Here is a 23,599-nt window from a genome sequence, read left to right as displayed (position 1 = left end):
CTCACATTGCAAAAGAGAGGGTAATTATTGGATTCCAGGGCATCTGAAATGCTTGAGTAACCTGAGTATGAGATTGAGGCCACCAAATAGACTTCAAAACTGACCTGCTTCTTTACTTCATCTGGAAGCCAGTCTTTCTGGAAATGGCTCACGGAACTCTTGGTCTGTGATCTCATGTTATAGTTGCTGGCGGGGTGGAACCTTCTGGTCTCTAAAGAAATCAGGTATATTAAGGTTTAGAATATCCAATTACTCCCCAGTTGTTGTTGTTTTTATTTGAGTATAGTCGACACAAAATGTTACACTAGTTTCAGGTGTATACTCAGTTTTTAAATCCCTGACTTATTGACTTACTGGATCTGCCCTGTTGGCCCTGACAGTCTCATGCAGGGGTGGGGGATGGCACTGGGCCTGGGGCTGGGCAAGCTCCCATCCCAGCTGCCCTCTCAGGACTGTGGAGTGGACTGGGTTTAAGGTGTTCGGTTCTCACAGCTCACTGGGCAGCTTACTGTAGCTGCAGGGACCATGAGTTTGAGTAGCCAAGTTTCCTTCTGGTTGCCTGCCGTGGAATGTGTTTTCCCATAGAAACAACATTTTAAGTTGTGGTCAGGTTCCCAGACCAGCCTACAATAGCCTATTTAGCTGATAGAGACTGCTGTTTGACTAGCCTGGACCCCAAACCACCACCTATTAACATTGTTTCTATTGGAAAAGCCATTCCGAGTTTTAAATACCAATAGAGAAATGACATGTTGGAGCTCTACCTGTTTGTCCAATTGGGAGCTGCCAGTCCTCGGAACTAGAGTATGGGGTCACTGTGCCCTACCAGTTCCTGAAGGACCCCTTTCTTTCCCCTAAGCCTGACCCCATTGGCTGGTTTTCCTGTCTTTCGTGGGATTGCCAGGACATTCAGAAGATATTATTATCTCCCTGGACAGAGTTCTTGGTTTGAGAATTTCTGGGAAGTGGTGAGAATCATGGTTTTTTTCTGTTGGTGGTGAAGACGAGGGAAGGGAGCAGTTGGAACTGAAGGGAGCAGTGAATTCCCCAGACACCACCCGGCTCTGCCTTTCACCATATGGTTTTTAATTAGTAAAATCATAATTTTACTAATTATAGTAGTAAACTAACATAGTATAAACTAATAAACTAATATAGTAGTAAAATCAATATAGTAGGCCTTTCACCATGCCAGGTTCTGGATCACCTCCTTAGTTTACTTGTTTTAGTTGCAGTCATTTCTATAATTTCATCTACCGTTTGGAAAAGTACAACATGACTTTGGCTTGAGTAAATGGAGTAAGAGCCCAGTCAAAGAAAATGTCACCATAATCCTTGAACTCACAGGTAAAGTCAAGGGGTTGCAGAGTTCTGGGAAGCAGTTTTCTGGAAGCACCATGTGTTTTCATGGTGTCATTGGTCAAACCCTCTCAGATGGCTGGCGACATACAAATTTGAAACAGGCTCATTTTTCTGTTTCGAGGCAATCCCTTCTTGTCGTTTTGGAGTCAAATAGTAAAGTTCCAACTTGAGAAACAAATACATCTCTCCCCACGGTAGATGGGGGCACCTTTTATACCACCAGCCAGGGGTTCAGTGATGCCAGCCGGCCAGACACAGCTCTCCCTTCCTTAGAGAGCGGTAGGTTCAGTGCAGACTATGATAGCAAGTTATCCAGCCATTGCCTTTAGAAGCTTGGAGGCCACTTGGGTGGTTTAGTAGCTGTTCAGGCTTCTGTGTTCTAGGGTTGTTTAATCCAGAGGGCCAGAAGCAGAAAGTACTTAGTGCATCAGCAGGATTAGGACCTGCTGTGCATAGTGACGCTTCTGGTCTTCATGGTTCAATATCTAGTTTCCTGTTACAGTGTACCCTGTGGCTTTAAATTCTTATTCTTCTCTTTCGCCTTCCTCTCCTTCCTCTTCTTCCTCTTCCTTTCCTTCTTCTAAGAAAACCACACACTCACATACACACACGTTCCAGTCACCTATAAAAGATTCCAACAGGATTTAAGTTGGCTGCCAGTCTAAAATGACCTCCCCGATTTGGGGAACTATCTTTGCACCTTTCTGTTTCCTCAGTTTTCGTAGGCTGTGTGTGTGTGTGTGTGTGTGTGTGTGTGTGTGTCCCTGTTATGGTGACCTAAATTCTGTGGCTTTTAAGTTCTTGGACTGTTGCTTTTGATCAACACAAAATCCCCACAAAAATACAGTTTAGGGTGCAGAGCAAATTAAACTGTAGTTGCAGCACCCTCTCTGTTGTGCCCATGCTGTGAGTTACCCCACTGAGCAGTGAGGAAAGTGATCCTCCAAGTAGCACCTTCAGGCAGATCTTTCAATGCTGCCCCGAGACCTTCGTGATGGTTGTCTTTAGGAATTGGCCACATATGGCTCGCGCCGTCTCTGGCCCTGGTCATTTGCAACAACCTGCCACAGTGAAACGTGCACCAATCTGTGAGCTGAAAACCTTTGTTTTGTTGCTTTGGACTTTTTGTTTTCCTTTGCTAAAGAAATAAATAGATATTCATATTTGAGTGTTTTGTCTACATTGAGTTTTTGAAGGAAATATAGTGATCCCTGAACTGTAAATATTGATAACTTCACTGATCACAATAAATTAATGATCAGCACATCAGCAAAATAACCAAGGCGTGAAACCATTATACATTACTGTTTAGCTAATGATAGCCTTTCAAATAGGTATGAAAGATTTTTCTTTTAAATGGATTAATTTGTAAGAAATAGTTCCATTAGGGGCGCCTGGGTGGCTCAGTCATTAGGCGTCTGCGTTCGGCTCAGGGCGTGATCCTGGCGTTCTGGGATCAAGCCCCACATCAGGCTCCTCTGCTGGGAGCCTGCTTCTTTCTCTCCCACTCCCCCTGCTTGTGTTCCCTCTCTCGCTGGCTGTCTCTCTCTCTGTCAAATAAATAAATAAAATCTTAAAAAAAAGGAAATAGTTCTATTATATAGTTTCCATGTTAGTGGCATTTACAGATGACCTATTTAGGACATCAGAGACATAGTATGAATCTTTGTTAATTGTACTTTGTACTTACTAAGGCACTCAATCAATGTTATCTTGTATATTTCTAAATAGACTCCAGGATAGTCTAGGCATGACAGACATTGTTTCTCTGCCTGAAGTTTTGGAACAGAGGGGGTAGGGGCAGGTTTCAGGGGTGAGAATCTAGACATATAATTATTTAAAATATATAATTACAATATAGCATATGTGGGTTTTTGAGAGAGATGTCTGGAATTGTGTTGGTAGGTTGAAAGGTGGTTGGAATTAATTGAGGAGGAGGAAGGATTACCAGTATAGGGGGAAATGAAATTATACACTAAAAAGGAAACATGGAAGAAGCATCTAGATTTAGCATGTGTGTCCTGGAGGAGAAGTGAATGCATGAGTGAGAGCTGAGATGACGAAGGGAAGGAGCGGGACAGGAGGGTGTAATTGAAGGTGTAGGTGAAGATGAGGGTAGGCCGGTTAGACCTACCTGGCAGAGACCTGAAGCTGATAGTGAGATGTTTCACATCTTAGGGAGGGTGAAGGTCTGTGTTTGGAACATAGGAGAACAGAACTTAACATGGTGAATGTGAAGAGATACTTGGCTGCGTTGTCCTAACAAAGTAAAGAGGAAGGAGGAAGGCAGGAAAAAAAGAATGTGATATCAGGCCAGCAGTGAAACACCAAGATTGAAACAAGGGATTTGCCTGAGTGTTGCCGGAAGGAGGTGAACGAGAGATGGGCTAACTGGGTGATGGGCACTAAGGAGGGACCTGTTCTGATGATCACTGAGTGTTATATGTGAGTGATGAATCACTGAATTCTACGCTGAACCAATTTTACTATATATGTTAACCAGAATTTAAATAAAAACTTGAAATAAAATAATGAGCAAGGGGTTTGCTAGTGGAATTAGAGAATTTAAGAGGAATTTCAGCAGTGGGATGGAATAAAATGAATGATTCCTCTTATCAAGTGGGATACATCAAGTCATAGCTCAGAGAGGTTTCTGCTGAGCCTACCATGGATGATGGGCAAAAGCACCGTTGTTCTGGACTTCTAGCTCTCCAGGCTGACCTTGATGTTCGTGTTTTAACTGCTGTAGTGACACTCTTTGCAGACATGCCTGTCTTCTTCCGAGAGCAAAGGCTGTGTCTTAATCACTATCAAAACCTGGAAGAGTATATTTATAATTTCATGGTTGCAGTATTATTATTTTACTTTTTAAGAAACTTTTCACTGTGGAACAGTTTCAGATTTACAAAAAATCAGGAGGCTAATACTTCATGAAGTAGGTTGGAGAGGTTGGCCGGCATATGCCTTCAAAGGAGAGAACCAGAATTGTCCGGGTCCCAGCCATTGTTGACCCAGACAATCCAGAAAGGAGTCCCTGGGTCTGAAGAGCCCCCACGGAAGCTTGAGGAGGACATGGAAGCCGTTTTCTTTACCAGGGTTTGAAGTTTCATTACTTGAGATGTTGTGACTGGCAGATGGGTTGGAATAGTCGCATGTGGTATTCAAATCACTGCTGGTAGATGTGACATCTGTCTTTAGCAAGAAGGGCCAGAGTAAAGGCACCTAAGGAAGGGGGCAGCTCTTGCAAAGTTTATTGGAGTAGTAGTGGGTCCCCTCATCAGATAGTACTCATAGTTTTTCTTTTGCTTTTTTCTTTTTACTTTGATAACAAAAAAACTGTCAAAAAACTATTAAAGTCATGATGTATCGTTCACAATATATGTAGCTCATTTGTGGATCATAGTTTTTTCATGATCTTTCACATTTTTTGACAGTGAAAATTATTACTTTTAAAAACTGGAACATTGAAATGTTAGGATATTACCTTGAGGCATGTTACATGGACAGTTGGGCACCCTTTATTTTGTGGGGGCATATGCCTTTGATACCCCTCCACACTTAAGAGGACTAAGTCATTATTTTTCCCCTCACAGTTCAAAAAAAGCAGGCAACACATACATGGAGCAGGGTCAGCCTCATTAACCTTAACCTAATGCTTAGTATTCTTCTTGCCCAAGGATTTAATCACGTCACATGTGTATGAAATAAGAGCCCCCTGAACTTGTTTTTATTACCCCAGTCTTGTCTGAAAGGGAATTTGAACTTGGGATAGGAAGCAGAAAGGCTATCTTGCCTGTAAGGGAGGCCAGACTTGCAGAAGTGGATTCTGGCTAAGGAATGTGGACACGCTGCAGACATCTTGCACAGAGGCCAATTCCTGCAGTGATGTGGTCAGACATGGCAAAGCCCAGCTGTTTGCTCCGTTGAGAGGGGCTTTTGCTAGCCCACACAATCTCTGAGTGCTGTCTGAACCAGATCCGAATATTCAGCCTGCTGAGGCTCACCTAGTCCCCAGAGAGACTGGAGGTGGGTTGTTGGAGAGCACTGTATTCAAAGCAATTGGTAAGAGAAGTTACAGATGAAGACTTAGCAATTAAAACAATGTAATACACAGTGCCGAAGTGGACTCTAAATGTATTTTCCTCCTCCCCACGCCCCCCAAACTACTAGAATACAGGTAAAAACAATTTATGCTTAATTGGTGGTTTATTGATGGACATTTTGTAGGCTTTTTTACTCATACTCTCATGAATGCTATTGGGTGGAATTCGATCTTGCCCCCAAATGCATCTCTCCTAACATAGGGGTTAAAAGAGTATACTCTGGCGTCAGGCTTCCTGAGTTTAAATCCCCATTCTTTACTTTCAAGCTGTGGGACCTTGCTGGTTTGTTTAACCTTCCTAAGCCATAGTTTCCTTAGTGTTAAAGACAATAATAATAGAACTTAGCTCAAAGCATTGCTATGAGAATGAAATAAAGCAATGTATCTCTAGCGCTTAGCATAAATTTATTTTCTCTTTGAATTTTATTTTTGATTTGCCACATGCTACTGCCACTTGCTCTAAGCTTTAACTTTTGGCTTGTTTTGGTGGTGGGTTGGTGGGTATGGCTGATGAAGTGAAAAGGAAGAGAAAGGTAAGAATTCTGCATTTTCATTTACATACAAAAAAGTTCATTAAAGATTTATCTTCTTCGTTAATGCTTTTTGTGCTGAAACCTTAGAATAAAATCTTTTATAATGGAAATAATCCAGCGTGTCTACTTTAGATTTTACATATCTTTGTGCTTTCCAACTTAAATAAGACATTCATTTATTTCTAGAATTAGAGCTGTTTTTCCTGTGTGTAGGTAGAATAAATGCCACCCCGCTTGTTTGAATGAGTGCTGTTAGTTTGCAGTTCTCAAGATCAAAGTTAGCAGAGGAGAAATGTTGCATCTTTCTACTACCTGGCATTAAGCCACATAACCTGGTAGTATTTAATGGCAGCGACATTAGAACAGTCATTGTTTGAGGAGGTTGGTTGAAACACTTGAAATGATATATTACGTACTATAAAGTTATTAAACTCAAAAAAGACACAGCAGGCAAACAAAAATAAATCACAAGTAGACATTATGTAGAATTTTAGTAGTGCAGTGAAGTAAAAATGTGATCACTAATGAAATGGAACAGTGAATGAACGAAACCATTCATACAATGAAGCAGAAAGTACCCCGTTTATGAGAGAAGTTGTTTATACTTTTAAAGTTATTGCTTTAAATAAAAGAGGATGAGCAAAGTATAACAGCACATATTTTAAAAAATGAGCGTTATGAATGAGTATTAGGTGAGAATGCAAAAGATTTCTCTTCATTTCCCCAGATCTTCATCTCTTGAGGCAACCAATTTTAACCATTTCTGGTTTTGGTTCTTCTCATGTTTATCTTCATGACACCATGCATTGTGCTTGTACCTCTGTTTCTAGATTTACACAGTATCCATTGGCTCCTTGCCATGAAAGATGGGGCCATAGTTTACTGAGATATCGATACCTTTTCTCTCTCTTTTCCTTCCTGCTTTTTTGTTTTTTGTAATAATAGTATGACTTACAGTTATTGGTTATCTTAAAACATTATATAATATACTTCAGCTTCTATTTCTTGGATCAACTACTTTATTTCTCTCCACACCTTTCTTCCCAGCTTGTTTTCTGATTTATATTATCTATACCATTACTTTTACAGGCGCAGGTTTAAAACATTTACATTTTGTTTTGTAATCATTGTAAATCATAATGTCTTCCATGTTTTGTCTGTAGGTTGATTGTAAACATTGAAAAAACAATGAGGAATGTTTATATTACTGTGATTTTTCAAACACCTTGGAAAATCTTTGGAATATCTTGTTTTGTAGATATTGGTTCTGGACTCTTCTTTTTTTTTTCTTAGTTTTTTTCACCATGTTATGTGTGTTATTACTTCATAAATACACTCATTCTTGTCAGACAATATGTCCTGATTTTTGTTTGAAAACATAGTTACTCTGACCACAGGACACCTACAAAGGCTCAGGGGGTCCTCTGAAGCAATTCCAGGATTTGGCTTGGGGTTGGACTGGATCCAGTGGAGTTGTTGTAGTGAGCTGTTACTGGGGAAGGTTTGAGGTGGTTGACTCTGGCTTGGATTATCATTTTCAATATAGAGGACTTTTATGGAGTTGGGAGGTTCGATTGCTGCCCCGACCCTAGCTCCTATCCTAACTTCTCATCTCACTCCCCTTGCCAAGATTCTGACTTGCTCTAGAAAGTTCTGGGTACTCTGAACTGAAGTTTGGGGCACTACTTTGTCACAGGTTGGGCACAGGATTGAGAACCCTGGCTTAGAATTTGTGATAAACTCTCTCTTCCTTAACCTTTTATAGTTCCTTTGGTTGAGTCACTAATTTAGGTCAGAAGATAATGCGGCATTGCGTTCATGTCCATTATTTCATCTGATAGATAGACACACATGATGTGTGGCCAAGGCAGACACTTCATTATCCCAATGTGTAGAGACATCGACTGAGGCTCAGAGAGCCCTTCGCATCAGGCACATAGTAAGCCTCTATCCAATCATTTTCTGAGTAGCTTTGGAGATACCTGGGGCTGTTGGGTATGGATTTAGGGCCCTTTCCCGAGTTCCTTTAACTTTCTTCCTACTTCTCTCTCTGACTTTGGCATCCGTCAGTCTGCAGTATGCATTTTGCCCTGCAGTGCTCCAGGTCCTCTGGGGCTGTGAGAAGAGCACAGGACAGGGCAAAGACCTTACCTTGGTTCCCTGTCCTGCTTGTGCTTGAAGTAGTGAGTTCAGAGAAGATGCAGGAAGCTTCCATGCTGTTACACATGGTCTGCACAAACAGGGAAAACGTGCGTGTGCACCCCAACCAGAAGTACATTTTATTTACGCAGTTGTTGTTAAAGGTTTATGCTGATGGGACTGCAGAATTTATACCAGCGAGCCTTGGAATAGCCACTGTTTGTGAAATTGATTGCAAAACATTTGACCTTATTCATCAGCCCCTGAACTTGACGAAGGAGTATCAGTGTTTAGGCCCTAGGATGTGGCATAGTGAAACGAATGGTTTCTTTGGGGTCGCTGCGTGTTCAATCCTTGCCTTCGTTTCCAGTATAGAACTATTTAGATCCTTACCCTGTGGCTCCCTTAAATTGTTAAATATGGATCATTTGGATTCTGAATGGAGGCTTTGCTCCAGGAAACCTGATGAAATATCTGTAAACAAGAAACCCAAAGTTAATTGACTTTATTTTCCTGTAACTGCCGGTGTCAACTACTGTGTTTCTAAACTTTGGCTAAAGAAATATTTACATTTTTTGGCATTTATTTTTTCTGACTAATGTCAGAGTTTGTATTCCCGTAATTCTAGTGAAAGGAAGAATATGGTCACATTTTAGGGGTGAGTTGGGTCATTGTAAAAAAAAAATACACAGCTTCAATGAGTAGAAATTTAAAACTTTATATGCAGATTTTATAATGACCTTTCTTAACTTGATTGGTAGGAATTTTATTGTTTAAATTAGACTCATTTAGCCCCATAGATTTTTATATCTATGCAGTGCAGTGATAGAACACACTGCATTTGGGATCTCTGGTTTTTATTTTTCTGTGTATGGGTAAGGGATATTAAGGGATATCCTTATTGGTATCATTACGTTAAAGAGTCCCAAACTACTAAGCCAGTGTTAAGTCCCATGAGTTTACCTTTTTTTTTTGGTCTGCAAAACTTCATACTGTTCTTGTAACTCAGAGATTTTTTTTTTCCTTTTATTTGGTCATATACATATATTTTTAAAGTATGGAATTCTTGTGATTGGATTTTTTTTTTTTCCAGACCCAATGTCTGTGGATCCCGTTATAATGCTTACTGTTGCCCTGGATGGAAAACCTTACCTGGTGGAAATCAGTGTATTGTCCGTAAGTAAATAGACGATCTGTCTTTCTTTCATGTTCTTCTTTTGTTGTTTTGGTTGCATGGTCATTCTTAGTACTTGTTTCTTTGTAACTGCATACCATTAATATGTTTATAGCAGAGCCTTCCAGCTCTAAGATTTTCCTACTTCCTCTGAATCCAGATTGGGAATTACGCTAATTTGGTCAAACCACTGTTACACTTTAGTTCAGTGACTTCCTGTAGAATATTTCTGACATAAAGGGAATAGAGCCACAGGGGTACTTTGCTCAAGGGTACATGTGACCTGGCTTCATAGACTGTGTAATTACTTTGATGGGATTTTGAAAAAAGGATACCATTGCTGCTTTCCTTATTGTAATCTCTAACTCTGTTGGCCTCCCACAAACCTACTCAAACTTTGTACACTGAATTTGGGTGGTCGAGGCCAAAGACAGACCTAGCTCTTAGAGAGGAAAGGAAGTGGATAGAGCATCGGATGCAGATGAGTGGAAAGATGAGAAAAGAACTCAAACGGTACCAGATATTCCTCCATTGACTCAGTGGCCACAGCAAACCTCCAGATTCCAATCATTTCCCACAAATGTGGAGTGACAGACCACGTGCCAGAAAAGGTGCTATTTAATGGAGATACTATGGCAAATTGGTTTTGGCTCTGTCATTTATGAACTTTTACTGTCATCATACCTTTGAAGTAATTTCCAGTTTTCAGGAAACTCTATCCATGTAATGGGGAAATTTAGAGCTGAAAGGACATTAGGGAATCACTTACTCCATTTTCTTTCTTGGCTTAGAGTGGTCTGTAGAAGAATGGAGTATTTCAACCAGCGCTGTCTTGGTGACCTCAAAAAGTTAATTTATTTCCCAATTCTTGATTTTGACCAAAAGTGTCTTATTCATTTGGCTCATTGTGCTTTATTGAAGGATCAAAACTTAATCACTAAGGAGGTATTTAATGGTGTTTGGAGTTTTCTAAATGAACTTGACAATAGAACACTTTCCGGTATTCTATAGAATCTCTGAGAAATGCTGTCTTCAGGTATTTAAATAGATGTTTATAGGATCCTTTGACAGTTTATTTCTTAATAGTTTTCAATCTCTATCCTAAGCTTTTTTGATGTTTGAATGCACTTTCCATCATGGGTATTACTTTTAGCCTTGCACATCTCACTTGCCTCTTGCAAAGTTATGCAGGCATTTGAGGAAGGGATCATGCCTTTGAGTATGGAAAGTAGTGACCTGCTAATATATATAAATCATTTGCCATTTAAACTTATTCTCTTGGCCACCAGCAGAGCATTTGGTACCAGTATATTAGTCTCTCAGTAGCATGAAAGTGTTAATATTTCTCTAAAGGATGAATAGCTTCTTGATAGTAGACTCAGTGCTATGGCAGTGGATTCCAAACTTCTTCTCTCAGACTGTTGGTATCACTGAGAATGGGACTTAAATGTAGGATCAAAGTTGCTCCATTGATTATACGTTCCCGGTGGGCAGGATCTGATATAGAAAATTAGTCTTGGGGCGCCTGGGTGGCTCAGTCGTTAAGTGTCTACCTTTGGCTCAGGGCGTGATCCCAGAGTCCTGGGATCGAGCCCTGCCTGCATCAGGCTCCCTGCTTCACTGGGAGCCTGCTTCTTCCTCTCCCACTCTCCCTGCTTGTGTTCCCTCTCTTGCTGGCTGTCTGTCTGTCAAATAAATAAATAAAATCTTAAAAAAAAAAAAAAAAGAAAATTAGTCTTAGCAGGACTCAGGATTTTTATAAAAATTATTAAGCAACAAGGATTTATAATAAAATGGGCTCCCAAGAATCCTGCTGCAATTTTTATATCATTAAATGTTAAAGTTAATATAAACACAAAATGCCTGTAGGCATTTAAATTTATTTAAGTGCAGGACTTTTGTTTGTGCTCTTTTCTCTCTCTCTCTCTCTTTTTTTTTCTTAAAGATTTTATTTATTTATTTGACAGAGAGAGAGGGACAGCCAGTGAGAGAGGGAACACAAGCAGGGGGAGTGGGAGAGGAAGAAGCAGGCTCCTAGCAGAAGAGCCTGATGTGGGGCTTGATCCCAGAACGCTGGGATCACGCCCTGAGCCAAAGGCAGACGCTTAATGACTGTGCCACCCAGGCGCCCCTGTGCTCTTTTCTCTCAATAGGATGTCCTGGGCTTTTGATAGATTGGGTGCTGCGTGGTATAAGCAGAGGGAGGTTGAGAAGCCCTGATAGGCAGAAGGGAATTATTGTCTTTTACATCCAGAGCTTATTTAGGCCAACACATTTGCTTTGTAAATGCATAAACCCGAGACCTAAGGGCACATAAGTCATGATGGCAAAAGTAACGAGGAAGCGGAGAGTCCAGATTTCCTCATTTGAGGGTTGGGTTCCTGTAAAGCACCATGCTCTGAAGCCATGTACTAACAGACCTCTGATTTTATTCACAGCCATTTGTCGGCATTCCTGTGGGGATGGATTTTGTTCTAGGCCAAATATGTGCACTTGCCCATCTGGTCAGATATCTCCTTCCTGTGGCTCCAGATCCAGTGAGTATAACATGTTATTATATATAATATTCTTTTATGTGGTTATGCCCTATTTTCTCCTAAATTTGTTTTTGGCTTTTCTCTTGCCTGCAATATATATATATATATTTTCTTTCACTAGAACATCTGCCTTCTCTGTTCTGCCCAAAACACTTGGAATGGCTTTCCTCAATCTGGCCTCCCATTTTTCTTCTTCGTTCTTTACAAGGAAATCACCTATGGGACGTAGTTACTATGAGTAATGTAAAGATTACGACCTCCTTTGTAGGTACTGCCTTACCTATCTTTGTATCTCCAATGTAAACGCCATAAAAGATGCACGGTGGAATGATTGCTTAATGAACATTTTTGGCTCAAGAAAACTAGGCATGTTTCCTCGTGGTACTGAAATATAAGTCTGATTAAACACTTTTTAAAAACTGAAGACCTCTGCCTTTGCAAGAGGAAATGTGAGAAGTCATTATGGCAGTTTGGGAGGTGATTTTTCATGAAGCACAAACGTATTTTCCCTTTCACAGTTTTACCACTTCCTTCTGTGATGCCAAATAAACACCCACAGTTCATTCTCCAGAGCCTTTGCTTGCTTGTTCTATTGGTTTTTTATACTTTTTTGGGGAGGGGGTCATTCTTTAAATGTGGGGTCCTCGGCAATGAATTAGGGGAAATACAGGGGTTGGGAAGAAGGTGAGTCATTATTGGTCTTTAAAAAAGTTGATGTTCACACCTATATAAACAGCCCCTCAACACCTTGACCATTATTAAAACAGAAAACTCAGGTTCCTTTTCCATTTCCCATTTCCAGTGAGAAAATGAGTTCCCCATGTAGTGTGTTCCGTTTCTGACAAGGTTTTCAAAAAACGTATTGCGGAATAAATGCATTCTCTTTCGTCTGTTGCAGGTAGAAACTTCAGTGTGTTTGAGGTTCATTACCTGTTAAGGGTCCTAATATTAGCCATGGCTCTCAGGAGCTGATTAACAGGGTAGGCCAAGTAGTCCTCATAGACCCTCTTGGTGTCTGCTCATGTACCTTGGCATTCACGGGTGAACATGGGTAACTGTGCCTTAGAGCTCTGTAAAATATTTTTGACAGGGAGCATGCCAGGTCTTCATGCAAGGTGAGGTGGAAGTGCTGGAGGGCGGGTGGCCCTAGAAGCAACTATTAACTAGTGACAGACAGGGAGTGTTGAATAAGGGCCCCAGCTTCCTTGCCTCTCAGTTTACAGAGCTATGGAGTGTGTTCTGAACTGTCTGTCAGAGTTGCCTAGTGGACTGAGCCCCAGCTGCACACAATGGTAATAGGCTTGATCTTGTATTAATCATCTTGATCATCTTCCTCGTCTCACCTCCTCACTCTCCTACCAGTGTTTCCTGAGGTTACTTCTAAACCAGACTACTTGCATTTCAGTTATTGTCTCAGAATCTGCTTCTGGTGGAACCCAAAAAAACACAGTCTACTACTACTAAATATAGTCAGTTGTGGATTGGGATAGAAACTTCCCCACGGGCTGGGAGTCATTTGCTTATTGCACTGAGAATAGCATTTTCTTATTTGATCTCAGCTTCATTTTGAATGTGCATCTTCCAAGCAACAGCAGGTTCGTTGCACAAGTCAAGGGCACCTGAGCTGGAGGAAGAGAGAAAGGTAGAGAAGTCAACTGGTGGCACTTCCAGGAGCATGTTGGACATCTCCATCTCCATCAGGCTGCTACTGAGAACTGCCTAAGGGATGGGAAGGAGTCTAGATATCAAGTTGGGAACAGACCCCATCGCTCAGATTGGCCCTTGAGCCAACCAACAACAGTGTACTCCTCTGGAGGGGATAAGATATAGCTGGATGGTAAAACTAGGTATCCAGCTGGGAAGGTCTTCAGTGTGATAGAGCTGCTGCTGATTTCTCTGTCAAGTAAAAATTATCAGATGTAAAGATAGGATGTTAACAGGTTGGTTCTAGTAGATTTCAAGCTCGCCTCGAGACGGCAGTATAGTGGTAGGTGCTGTGGGCCAGATTTAGGTTAGAGACTGATGTCCAAGACTTACGGGTGATGCTCTCTGAAGAGGTTTGGGTCCGCCTATGGTACCCGGACATTGGGCCTGAGTAGCTTGTGGATAAGAGTGGTATGAGGAGGACAGTCTGGTTTCATCAGGATCTTTGAGGCACTTGGAGCCTTTAAAATCATTGGCTTGGACTCTACCTGAATCAATATTTGTCTAAACAGCTTGCAAAATTGAAGATGGCAGAATATTTTAAATTCAGGGTAGCTGCGATAATCAGAATTCATTTCTGATCTTTTGAAGTATTGTTCTAGGGAATAGCTGTTCTGTTGTATAGAACTTCCTGGCCACGGTGTGGTTGACAATAAATATGGAGAGATCACTTTGCTAACTTTCCTGCTAGTAGAGGGATAACTCAACACAGCAAAATATCTGCATTTAGTACCCGTGGTTCTACCAAAAGGGGAGAAATTTAGATCATTTCACCAATATTTCCTATGAGAAATTTTATACTTGTTATGTGATAGGGATCAAGGAGGCCTGGGAAAGTTGTAGAGCCTCTGAGGTCTTACTTTTCTCATTTGAAAATGAAAAGAATGAAAGGAGGATTGTTCTTTCAGGTTGTTTTTTACTTTTGAGTGTCCTGGGACTCCGAGAATCGGAAATGATCTCTTAGTGGACTGAAGGGGAGATTGCATTTCCAGAAGGTGCAGACTGCCGGCCAGCAATTCCTTTGGGCACTAGGAAGACAGATCTTCTATTAACCTATTGGAACTCTTGCCACTGGTAATAGGGGCACCAGGGCAAAAGAGATTGGCTAACCAGAGTCAGAAAAATGGGTTTTCTGGACTTTTTTTTTTTTTTTGAGAAAGAGAGAGAGAGAGAAAGAGCAGGGAGGAGGGACAGAGGGAGAGGGAGAGAGAGAGAGAGAATCTTAAGCCGGCTCCACATTGAGCCCGGCACGGGGCTCAGTCTCACCACCTTGAGGTCATGACCTGAACCAAAATCAAGGGTGGGGTTGGGTGTTTAACCCAGGTGCCCCAGGACTTCTGGACTTTAATTTTAGTTCTATTTGGACTGTTCTCAGCTCCATCCATCTCTGAGACTGATGATGGACCCTTAGTAATCCTAATTCTCCTAATTAGGTTATGGTAGACTGATTCATGAATTTACTCAAACTCTTCTTTAAATATATCCATATATATATATATTATGTGTGTGTCTCTCTCTCTATATATATAATATATACATATAATATGAAATATATTATTGTCTTCTTTAATAACATATATTATTATAAAAGTTGTTCCCTGAATTTTATATTTGAGTTTGTAAATCAATTTCATACTCATCATGTTTTATTTTCCATGCCTTTTTAAAGGATTTTAAAAACTAAACTTCTTTTTAAGATAATTATAGATTCATATTCAGCTGTAAGAAATAATACAGAGAGATCCTGGGTACCCTTCATCCAGTTTTCCCATGTTAACATCCTGTGAAACTATAGCACGATATCACCACCAGGATATTGACATTGATACAGTCAAGATACGGAAGAGGTCTGTCACTACAAGGATCCCTCATGTTGCCCTTTTATAGGCATTTTCCTCCTGTCCCTATGCTCCCCTTAATCCTGGCAACCACTAATCTGTTCTCCATTTCTACGATTTTGTCATTTCAAGAATGTTATATAAATGGAATCACATGACAGGGAACATTTTGGGATTGACTTCTTCCACTCAACGTAATTCTCTGGAGAGTCATCCACGTCATCGCATGTATCAACTGTCTGTTCCCTTTTGTTGTTGACTAGTAATACCTGCTGTGGATGTACCACAGTTTGTTTAGCCATTCACCAGTGGAGGGACATCCAGTCTGTCTCCAGTTTTTTTGTTACTAGAGCTGCTCTGAGCATTCGTGTACAGGTTTTGGGGGGTTTTAAAAATATTCTATTTATTTATTTTAGAGAGAGAGAGTGTGTGAGCAGGGAAGGGACAGAGGGAGAGGGAGAGAATCTTAAGCAGATTCCACGCTGAGCGTGGAGTCTGATGTGGGGCTCGATCCCATGACCCTGAGATCATGACCTGAGCTGAAACCAAGAGGTGGATGCTTAACTGACTAAGCCACCCAGATACCCCTCATGTACAGGTTTTTATGTGAACATAAGTTCTTCATTTCTCTGAGATAAAAGCCCAGGAATGGAATTGATGGGTAGTATGGTAGTTGCATGTTTAGTGTTTTAAGAAACTTCCAGACTGTTTTTGGAGTGGCTGTTTCCTTTTATATTCTCACTAGCGGTGCATGAATGATCTAGTTTCTCTGCATCCTTACCAGGTTTTGGTGTTTTCACTATTTTTAATTTTAACTATTCTGATAGGTATGTAGTTGTTATATCTCATTGTGATTTTAATTTGCATTTTTGGCCTGATTTATGATGTTGAACCTCTTTGCCTGTGCTTATTTGCCACCTGTGTATCTTCTTCAGTGAAATTTCTCTTTATGTCTTTTGCCCAGATTCTAATTTGATCGTTTGCTATTTTGAGAGTTCTTTGTATGTTCTAACTCCTAGTCCTTTGTTAGATATATGAGATGCAAACGTTTTCTCCCACTCTGTAACTTGCTCTTTCATGTTCTTAGTTTTTACAGAGCAAATATTTTAAAATTTGATGAAAATCCCCTTTTTCAATTTTTCCTTTAATGGATCATGCTTTTAGTATCAACTCTAAGAGCTCTTTCCCTACCCCTAGATCCTGAAGATTTTCTCCAATTAAAAAAAAAAAGTTACATAGTTTTACATTCTACATTTATATCTGTGATTTAACGTTGAGACCCTTTTTTTTTTTAAATGGGGTATGAGGTTGAGTTCTAGATTCTTTCGATACTTATAGATGTCCAGCACCATCTGTTTTTGAAAAGATTATCCTTCACCCATTGAATTACTTTTGCACCTTTGTCAAAAATCATATTTGGATAGGACTATTTCTGGGTCTTCGTTTCATTCTGTTGATCTGTAAATCTATCCCTTCTCCAATACTATAGTCTTGATTACTGCAGCTATATGAAAAGTCTTAAAAATTGAGTAGAGTAATTCTTTTCAATTTATTCTTCTTTTTCAAAATCATTTTAGCTGTTCTAGTTCCTTTGCCTTTCCATATATATTTTAGATTAATCTTGTCTATATCTACAAAAAAAATATTTCTAGGATTTTGATAGGAACTATAGTAAGTAAGCCTGTCAGTCAGTTTGGGGAGTATTAACATCTTCCCTATGTGGAATCCCTTACACTTTGAAAATTTTTTTTTCATTTTCAGTGTACTTCAGTTCAGTGAGATTTGGAAGGAGCTTGTATTCCCAACACAAATCCAAGCTCCGAGGGTAGAAGGCGGCCAGGGGAACAATTCTAGAGCAGTGTGTGAGCAAGTTTGGAACAACCACATGCTGAAAGTGTGAGGACACTCAGGATAGGAAGGTGGTGTTATCGCTAGTCTAGAAGAAGTGACCCTTGGAAAGGTTTTTCAGGGAAGTGTGGAATTTATATGAACAGGGAGGAGAGGAGTGGGTGGAACCTGCTCAGACTTTAGAAATAGTTGAGTCCTTCGCTTTCTAATCTGTTCTCAATGAAAGTGCCTTTATCACTGCTATCATTTAACCTTTCTCTGAACTTTTTCCAGCTATGCTAGGGTTTTGTTTTTGCTTTTGTTTCGGGTAGTTCAGTGAAGTTGCTCTTCTGAGTGGTACATCTTTAGGCACCACAGGACATTTATGCACTTAGGGAAAAATGTCATTGCTGTTACCTCTCTGAATGGAAACTATTTTTGTCCTTCAGTGACTCTCCTTGCCCCTGTGGACCTGTCTCAGGTGTAAAGTCCAGGAGTTAGTCTCGCTCTCTAATTTGTCTCTGTGCTTTTCCTAGCCTAAATTAAAATTGCATGCTTGCCGTATAGATGCTTATTTGCAAATTCTTCTCAATGTTCTTCCTGTCCCTTGTGCTTGCCAAGACAATGGCAGGTCTGTAGAATCATTTCCAACCTCATGCATCCCAAAGAAAATGGTTCCTTAGCCCTGCATCTCTTTCATTCCCGTAGCATGCTCAAATTGTTCTCTTCTGGTGCATCATTTTAGGAACTAATTTGTACTGGGCTAAAGGGAGTTTCTTCTTCTCGTCCTGGTGTCTGGCAAATGAAAGATATTCGGTATTTATCGAATGACCAAAATGATTGACTGAATCTGGAAAAAAAACATAACATTTACTTAGAATCCTATATAAATACAGGTAAATGGCAACATTTTCTGCTAGTTCTAGAATGTTGAGCCTTGCTTGAAACCCTTTGAGCCTGTTTGCTCGTTTTCAAGGGGAAGTCCTCATCAGGTCTTAGGACTCTCAGAATTACCTGCATGTAGCAGCTTGGGCGCTGACACTTGAACTCCCCTAGTATTGTCAGTTTCTGGTAAAATTTAACACAGATTGAGTTTAGGAATATATTCTGACTTGAAGTATTTAGAGCATGTAACAAACTTACAGAATCCTTATGGGTTTAAGTGCAGCTTTGGCTTTTTCTAGAGATATAGAACTTGGTCTTGTAATCATCGGACATCTGGGATGCTTGTTCAAATCAGTGTAAATTTACAATATGCACTAATGGCAGGACTCAAAAAAATAAAGCCAATTTATGTACGTATACTCTCTTGTTCTTGCTGTAGTGAAGCTGTATATCTAGTTCCTTTATTTCCGCACAGAAATCCTGAGTGATTATTCTAAAGAAGTATGTTTCTCCCCTGAGCATCGAAGACTCACAAAGAATGTGAAATTTCTTTGGCAAACGTATTTGTGGCAAAACAGATGGTTAAGATCCAATTATCTGTTGTTAGGGGTGATCCCCCATCCCAAAGATTCATAGTCATTGGTTTATTGGAACCACTGGACTAACTATGCTTTACTGTTTCACAAGTCTGACCAAGGTTTTTATTTTTTTAAAGGAGACCTAATATTTCATGGAAATATTTTAGACCTGGAAAAGGTTTACCTGAAAGGGTAGAAAAAATATAAAAGCATATCAGATAAATTTTTATCATATTGCACTTAAATGTAAACTTATCATTTTTCCTGAAAGAATTCATTCTATTTTTCAATTTGAACAAATAATGTAAAGTCACTATTTGAAATACTGTTAGCTTTTTATCTCAAAGTAGCTAAATGGCTTTGTTGCTCATGTGGGAATGGAAATTAGCTCTTGGCATGAACCGCTTTAATTGAAATCAGTTTGTGGGTTGAGTTCCTATGCTGCTTGACACATGACATCATTTCCTGTGCTTTTCCCAATCCTCTCTGTTTTTCTAAGATAGGACGAAGCTAAGTTTAACTTCACATTTTAAAGCAACTATACACCTTTTCCTGACCTACTTAGAATATTATCCAAATTTTCACCAAATCGTTCCTTTTGTATATTTGTAGATAGTTTTTTAATTCGAAAGCATTTTGGCTGAGACATTTTAATAGAATCAGAGGAGCCTAAAATAACTGTTCTAATCAGTTTCCTGGGTTGCTTGACTTCTATAACAATGCTCCAACAAGGGATTTATTTCTGCTTTTATAGATGGGGAAATGAAGATAAAATATTTTTAATAGCAACATACTTAGAGCTGTATAATAGCTTAGGGCATAATGGGCAATTTCTCAGTCTTAGTTTTTGAGGATAGCTTTTGATGTCATTATCTGGTGGTGTGAGTTAAGTAAATGGAAATTACCTTAGTAAAGTTTTAAACCACACCTGCAAGTAGGCAAGGTACCACTCTAGGCACTTAGGGGGTGTAATTAATAAGCATGATGCTTTCCACTCAAATGAAGCTTTTAGACAAATGGGTTGGGGATAGGAGAAATAACTTAAAAAAATAGGTTAGGTTATATAATATACATTTCAAAAGAGAATAAAGTACTCTGGAGTCAGAGAAAAGAGGGCTCATATCTAGTGGAAGAAGGAAGAGAGAAGAGAAATCAGAAAAGATTAAAGAAAAGAAAATACATTTGCGGTGGGTCTTAGAGATAGGTAGGGTTTCAGTATTTGGTAACAGCTGTGTGCGACGTATGTTGGGGATTAAGGGTAAGGGGAAAAGATCAGGTTAAAGAGGAGATTCCACCAAGAGACTAGAACAATGTCTTTGGCATTTTGCATGGCACACAGTAGACACTCAGGAATATTTGTTGAGTGAATACTCAGGAATATTTGTTGAGTGAATGAATGAATGAATGAATGATAAGTTGAACGGGGACTGAGCCACAGGGCATACTAGAAGTATGCAGAGGAGCCCTGAAAGGCCCGTGGACATGCTGAGAAAGGGAGCAAGTTCTTAGCATACTAGAGATAGGGAGCCTATCTCTAGACATGTTCTTGAGAAAGTGTGTCACTTTCAGCTTGACTCAATTAACTCTTTGGTCCTCCATGAGGGCATAGAAAGTATTCAGTTCTGACATCTCTTCCCCATTGTCATGCTGAGATTTGTGTAGCTCCTTATGAAAATGGCCCTTTCTCCTGAGGTCCACAGCCACTCAAGAGAATCCTAACCAGGGCTACCAAAGAAGATGGCTGCTGCGAGGCGTCTTCTCTCTACTCATAGCAGATTTGTCCCCTATGCTCCAGGAAGACTGAGCCTAAGAGCAAGGCTGAGCAGCTGATTGCTGTTCTTACACAGAAGGAGGGGCTGTCTTCTCCCTATGTAAAATTGTGGAGCCTTTTTCTATAGGAAATTTCTCCCACAGCTTGGAGGACAGGTTGAAGTAAGCCAACTTCCAGTGCCCAATCCTGGTCTCCCTGTGCAGGGATGCGTCAACAAGGATTAATGACAAATTCAGTCAAGCCTCTTGTCTTCTCCAAGTAGGGTAGTTATTGTTTCCAGAGGACGAAGGGACAGCCTGGGATTCTGAACACTTTGTTTTAGCATCCTAAATTATTCAACTAAAGACAGCCTACATACTAGAGAAAGGAGCCCCCTCACATGCGTCTATTACTCCAGTTTCTTCTAGTGTCTCGTCTCACGTCCAAGGCTGCCCCCCACGGTCCTTTTGCCCCGACCTCCGAAGTCACACTTCGGTAGGTGACAATGTGACACAAAGTAGATTTCAAACACCGTGGGTCTTATTTAGTTTAAGGTTAAAGTTTAAGCAAGCAGCTCTTTCTGAGCCAAAGCTGGCCTCCTCCATTATCAGGCAGCCTTGTTATTAAATGCTCTTGTAGGTATTTTTCTTCTTTTTGCTGCCTCCAGAATTTCTTTTAACAAAATTCCTTGGAATTTCTCACTCAGACCATTTTCCTGGCCACCTACAGTGGGACTCTAAATCTTGTAACAGGAAAACTATTGCCGTTGTAATCTTGTCTCATGTGGTTGCTCAAGGCATTATTTTCTTGTTGGTATAAATTAGAGAAATGACATTGAGTGGGAAGTCCTGCAAAATTAGGCAAGTCATTTAGCACCATTAAAGTAAATATCAAAGAAACAATTGCATTGTAATCGATTTTATACTCACAAAAAGTAGCACGTTCAGTGTTGTCAATCAGGTTATTTCTGCACAAGTATGTGTATCTTGAGAACCCATTTTATTTTCTCTCCAGATTACTACAAGTCAATTTCTGTGAAGTGTTGCAATCTACCTACTTAAACTGCAAAAGTAAATCATTCTTTTTTTTTTTTCTTTTCAAGTCCAACACTGTAACATCCGCTGTATGAACGGAGGTAGCTGTAGTGATGATCACTGTCTGTGCCAGAAAGGATACATAGGGACCCACTGTGGACAACGTAAGTAAACCGTACTTACAAGTATCCTACATGCTCAACTATGTAGACAAATGTCTAGACAGATACGTAGACAAAAAGAATACAGGGATCAGTGCTGATGGATTAATCCTCTTTGGTTGTCTGGGATGTGGCATTTTTACAGATGTCCGGTGAGTCTTATGGATGGTCAGATCACTCACCTAATGCACTTTACACCAGATTTCTTTTTTCTTTCTTTCTTTCTTTCTTTCTTTCTTTCTTTCTTTCTTTCTTTCTTTTCTTTTCTTTTCTTTTCTTTTCTTTTCTTTTCTTTTCTTTCTTTCTTTCTTTCTTTCTTTCTTTCTTTCTTTCTTTCTTTCTTTCTTTTTCTTTCTTTCTTTCAAGATTTCATTTATTTATTTGACAGAGAGAATGCACACAAGCAGGGGGAGCCACAGGTAGGGGGAGAGGGAGAAGCAGGCTCCCTGCCAAGCAGGGAGCCCGATGTGGGGCTCAAGCCCAGGACCCTGGGATCATGACCTGAGCTGAAGGCAGATGCTTAACCAACTGAGCCACCCAGGCGCCCCTGCACCAAATTTCTGATTGAAATCTTGGGAGTGCTGGTTTGACTTCTTTTTTTCTCATTTATCTTCAGCAGCCCTGCTTACCTCATCCCCTTACCGTATGATCAGAACCCAAGGTGCAGAATTCTTGTTTTTTCCAGATGTATATCTTCCATTTGACTGCTGAATATGTCCACCTGGCTTTTTAAGAAGCATCTCAAAGTATTTCAAAACTCAGCCTCATCTTTCTCCCCAAACATGTCCTTTTTCTCGATTAATGGTATCTGCATCTCTCTAGTTTCCCAACCTAGATTCTGCTACCGTAATACTTACCACATGGTGTTTAGTTTGCCAGTTCATTCATGAACCCTGTTTATTGTGTGTCTACTCTCAGTCAGTCCCTGCAGAAGAAAATTCCTTTAAGAAAGCTTACTTTTTATTACACTATGATGAATATATACACCCCACAGAAAACTTGGAAAAGTTCAAAAAGACAAAACAATAAAATTCTCCATGATCTTGTCATTCTAGATATTACCCTCTCATCTTTTAATGCATATTTGGTACATGAGATCTTATTGTATGCATAATGTCTCATACTCCTTCTTAATATTTTATTAGAAGTATGTTCCACGTTATTAAACATTTTAAATGTCTTAATGGTTGCAGAATACTCCATTACGTAGATGGTTTATTATTTATTTAATGCATCTTTAACGATGAGCATTTATTTGTATTGTTTCCTGTCTTTGCCATTGTATATATATTTGCTATGATGAATAATGTTATTAAAAATAAACCAAAACTTATATAATGCCCCCGTGACTGTCCATGCACTGCAGTGTGGTAAGAATAACGACGGAGCTTTGGGTAGCCCACAACAGCAGTATGAAGAGAGGAGACACAGGACAGCTGCCCAGTGTGGAAGACCCTTAAGCTGAGTCTTGAAGGATGGAGTGGAGTTCACTTGTCAGATGATGGGAGATGGGCCTGTCATACAGCTGCCACAGCTTGGACCAAAGCACGAGATCAGGGCGTAGGATGAGATGTCTGACATAGCACGTGTTTTGGTGCTGCTGAGGGAGGTGATGGGAAGGGAGATAAGGTCAGAATGAAAGTCGTGGGCCAGGGTTTGAGTGCCTTGATGCATACCATGTTTGCATCCACAACAGAGCCAAGGGAGAGGAGTGAGAAGACAACAACCAAGAACACTCCTCAGTTGAATTATTGACTGGACGTTTACCATGTGCTAGGCACATTTTCAAACTCTGCACATACATTAACTCATTGAATAAAACTGTAGCCTCCTGAGTTAGAGGCTTTTTTACCTCTAACAGATGAGGAGAATGGGGCACAGGGACATCAGTAACTTGTCTAAAGTTATATGGGGAGGGATTGGCAGAGTTGGGATTTGCACCCAAGCAGTCTGACTTTATGGCCCATGCATTTAA

The 23,599-nt window shown here is 40.2% G+C and overlaps 1 protein-coding gene across 1 annotated transcript in view; it reads left to right on the top strand.

Annotated features, from left to right (window-relative positions):
* The window catches only part of FBN1 (fibrillin 1), a 225,167-nt gene that overhangs the window by 18,580 nt on the left and 182,988 nt on the right, over positions 1 to 23,599 (top strand). The window contains exons 3-5 of the mRNA XM_045812176.2: positions 9,230 to 9,312; positions 11,749 to 11,847; positions 21,532 to 21,627. Coding sequence (XP_045668132.1) covers positions 9,230 to 9,312; positions 11,749 to 11,847; positions 21,532 to 21,627 — 278 coding nt within the window. The remainder of the gene's footprint in view (positions 1 to 9,229; positions 9,313 to 11,748; positions 11,848 to 21,531; positions 21,628 to 23,599) is intronic.

The sequence above is a fragment of the Ursus americanus genome, chromosome 36, assembly GCF_024610735.1.
Source record: "Ursus americanus isolate L20-20 chromosome 36, mUrsAme1.1.p, whole genome shotgun sequence".
NCBI classification, from domain to species: Eukaryota; Metazoa; Chordata; class Mammalia; order Carnivora; family Ursidae; genus Ursus; species Ursus americanus.
The sequence above is the reverse complement of the archived record's forward strand: the minus strand, read 5'-3'. Positions and strand labels throughout refer to the sequence as shown.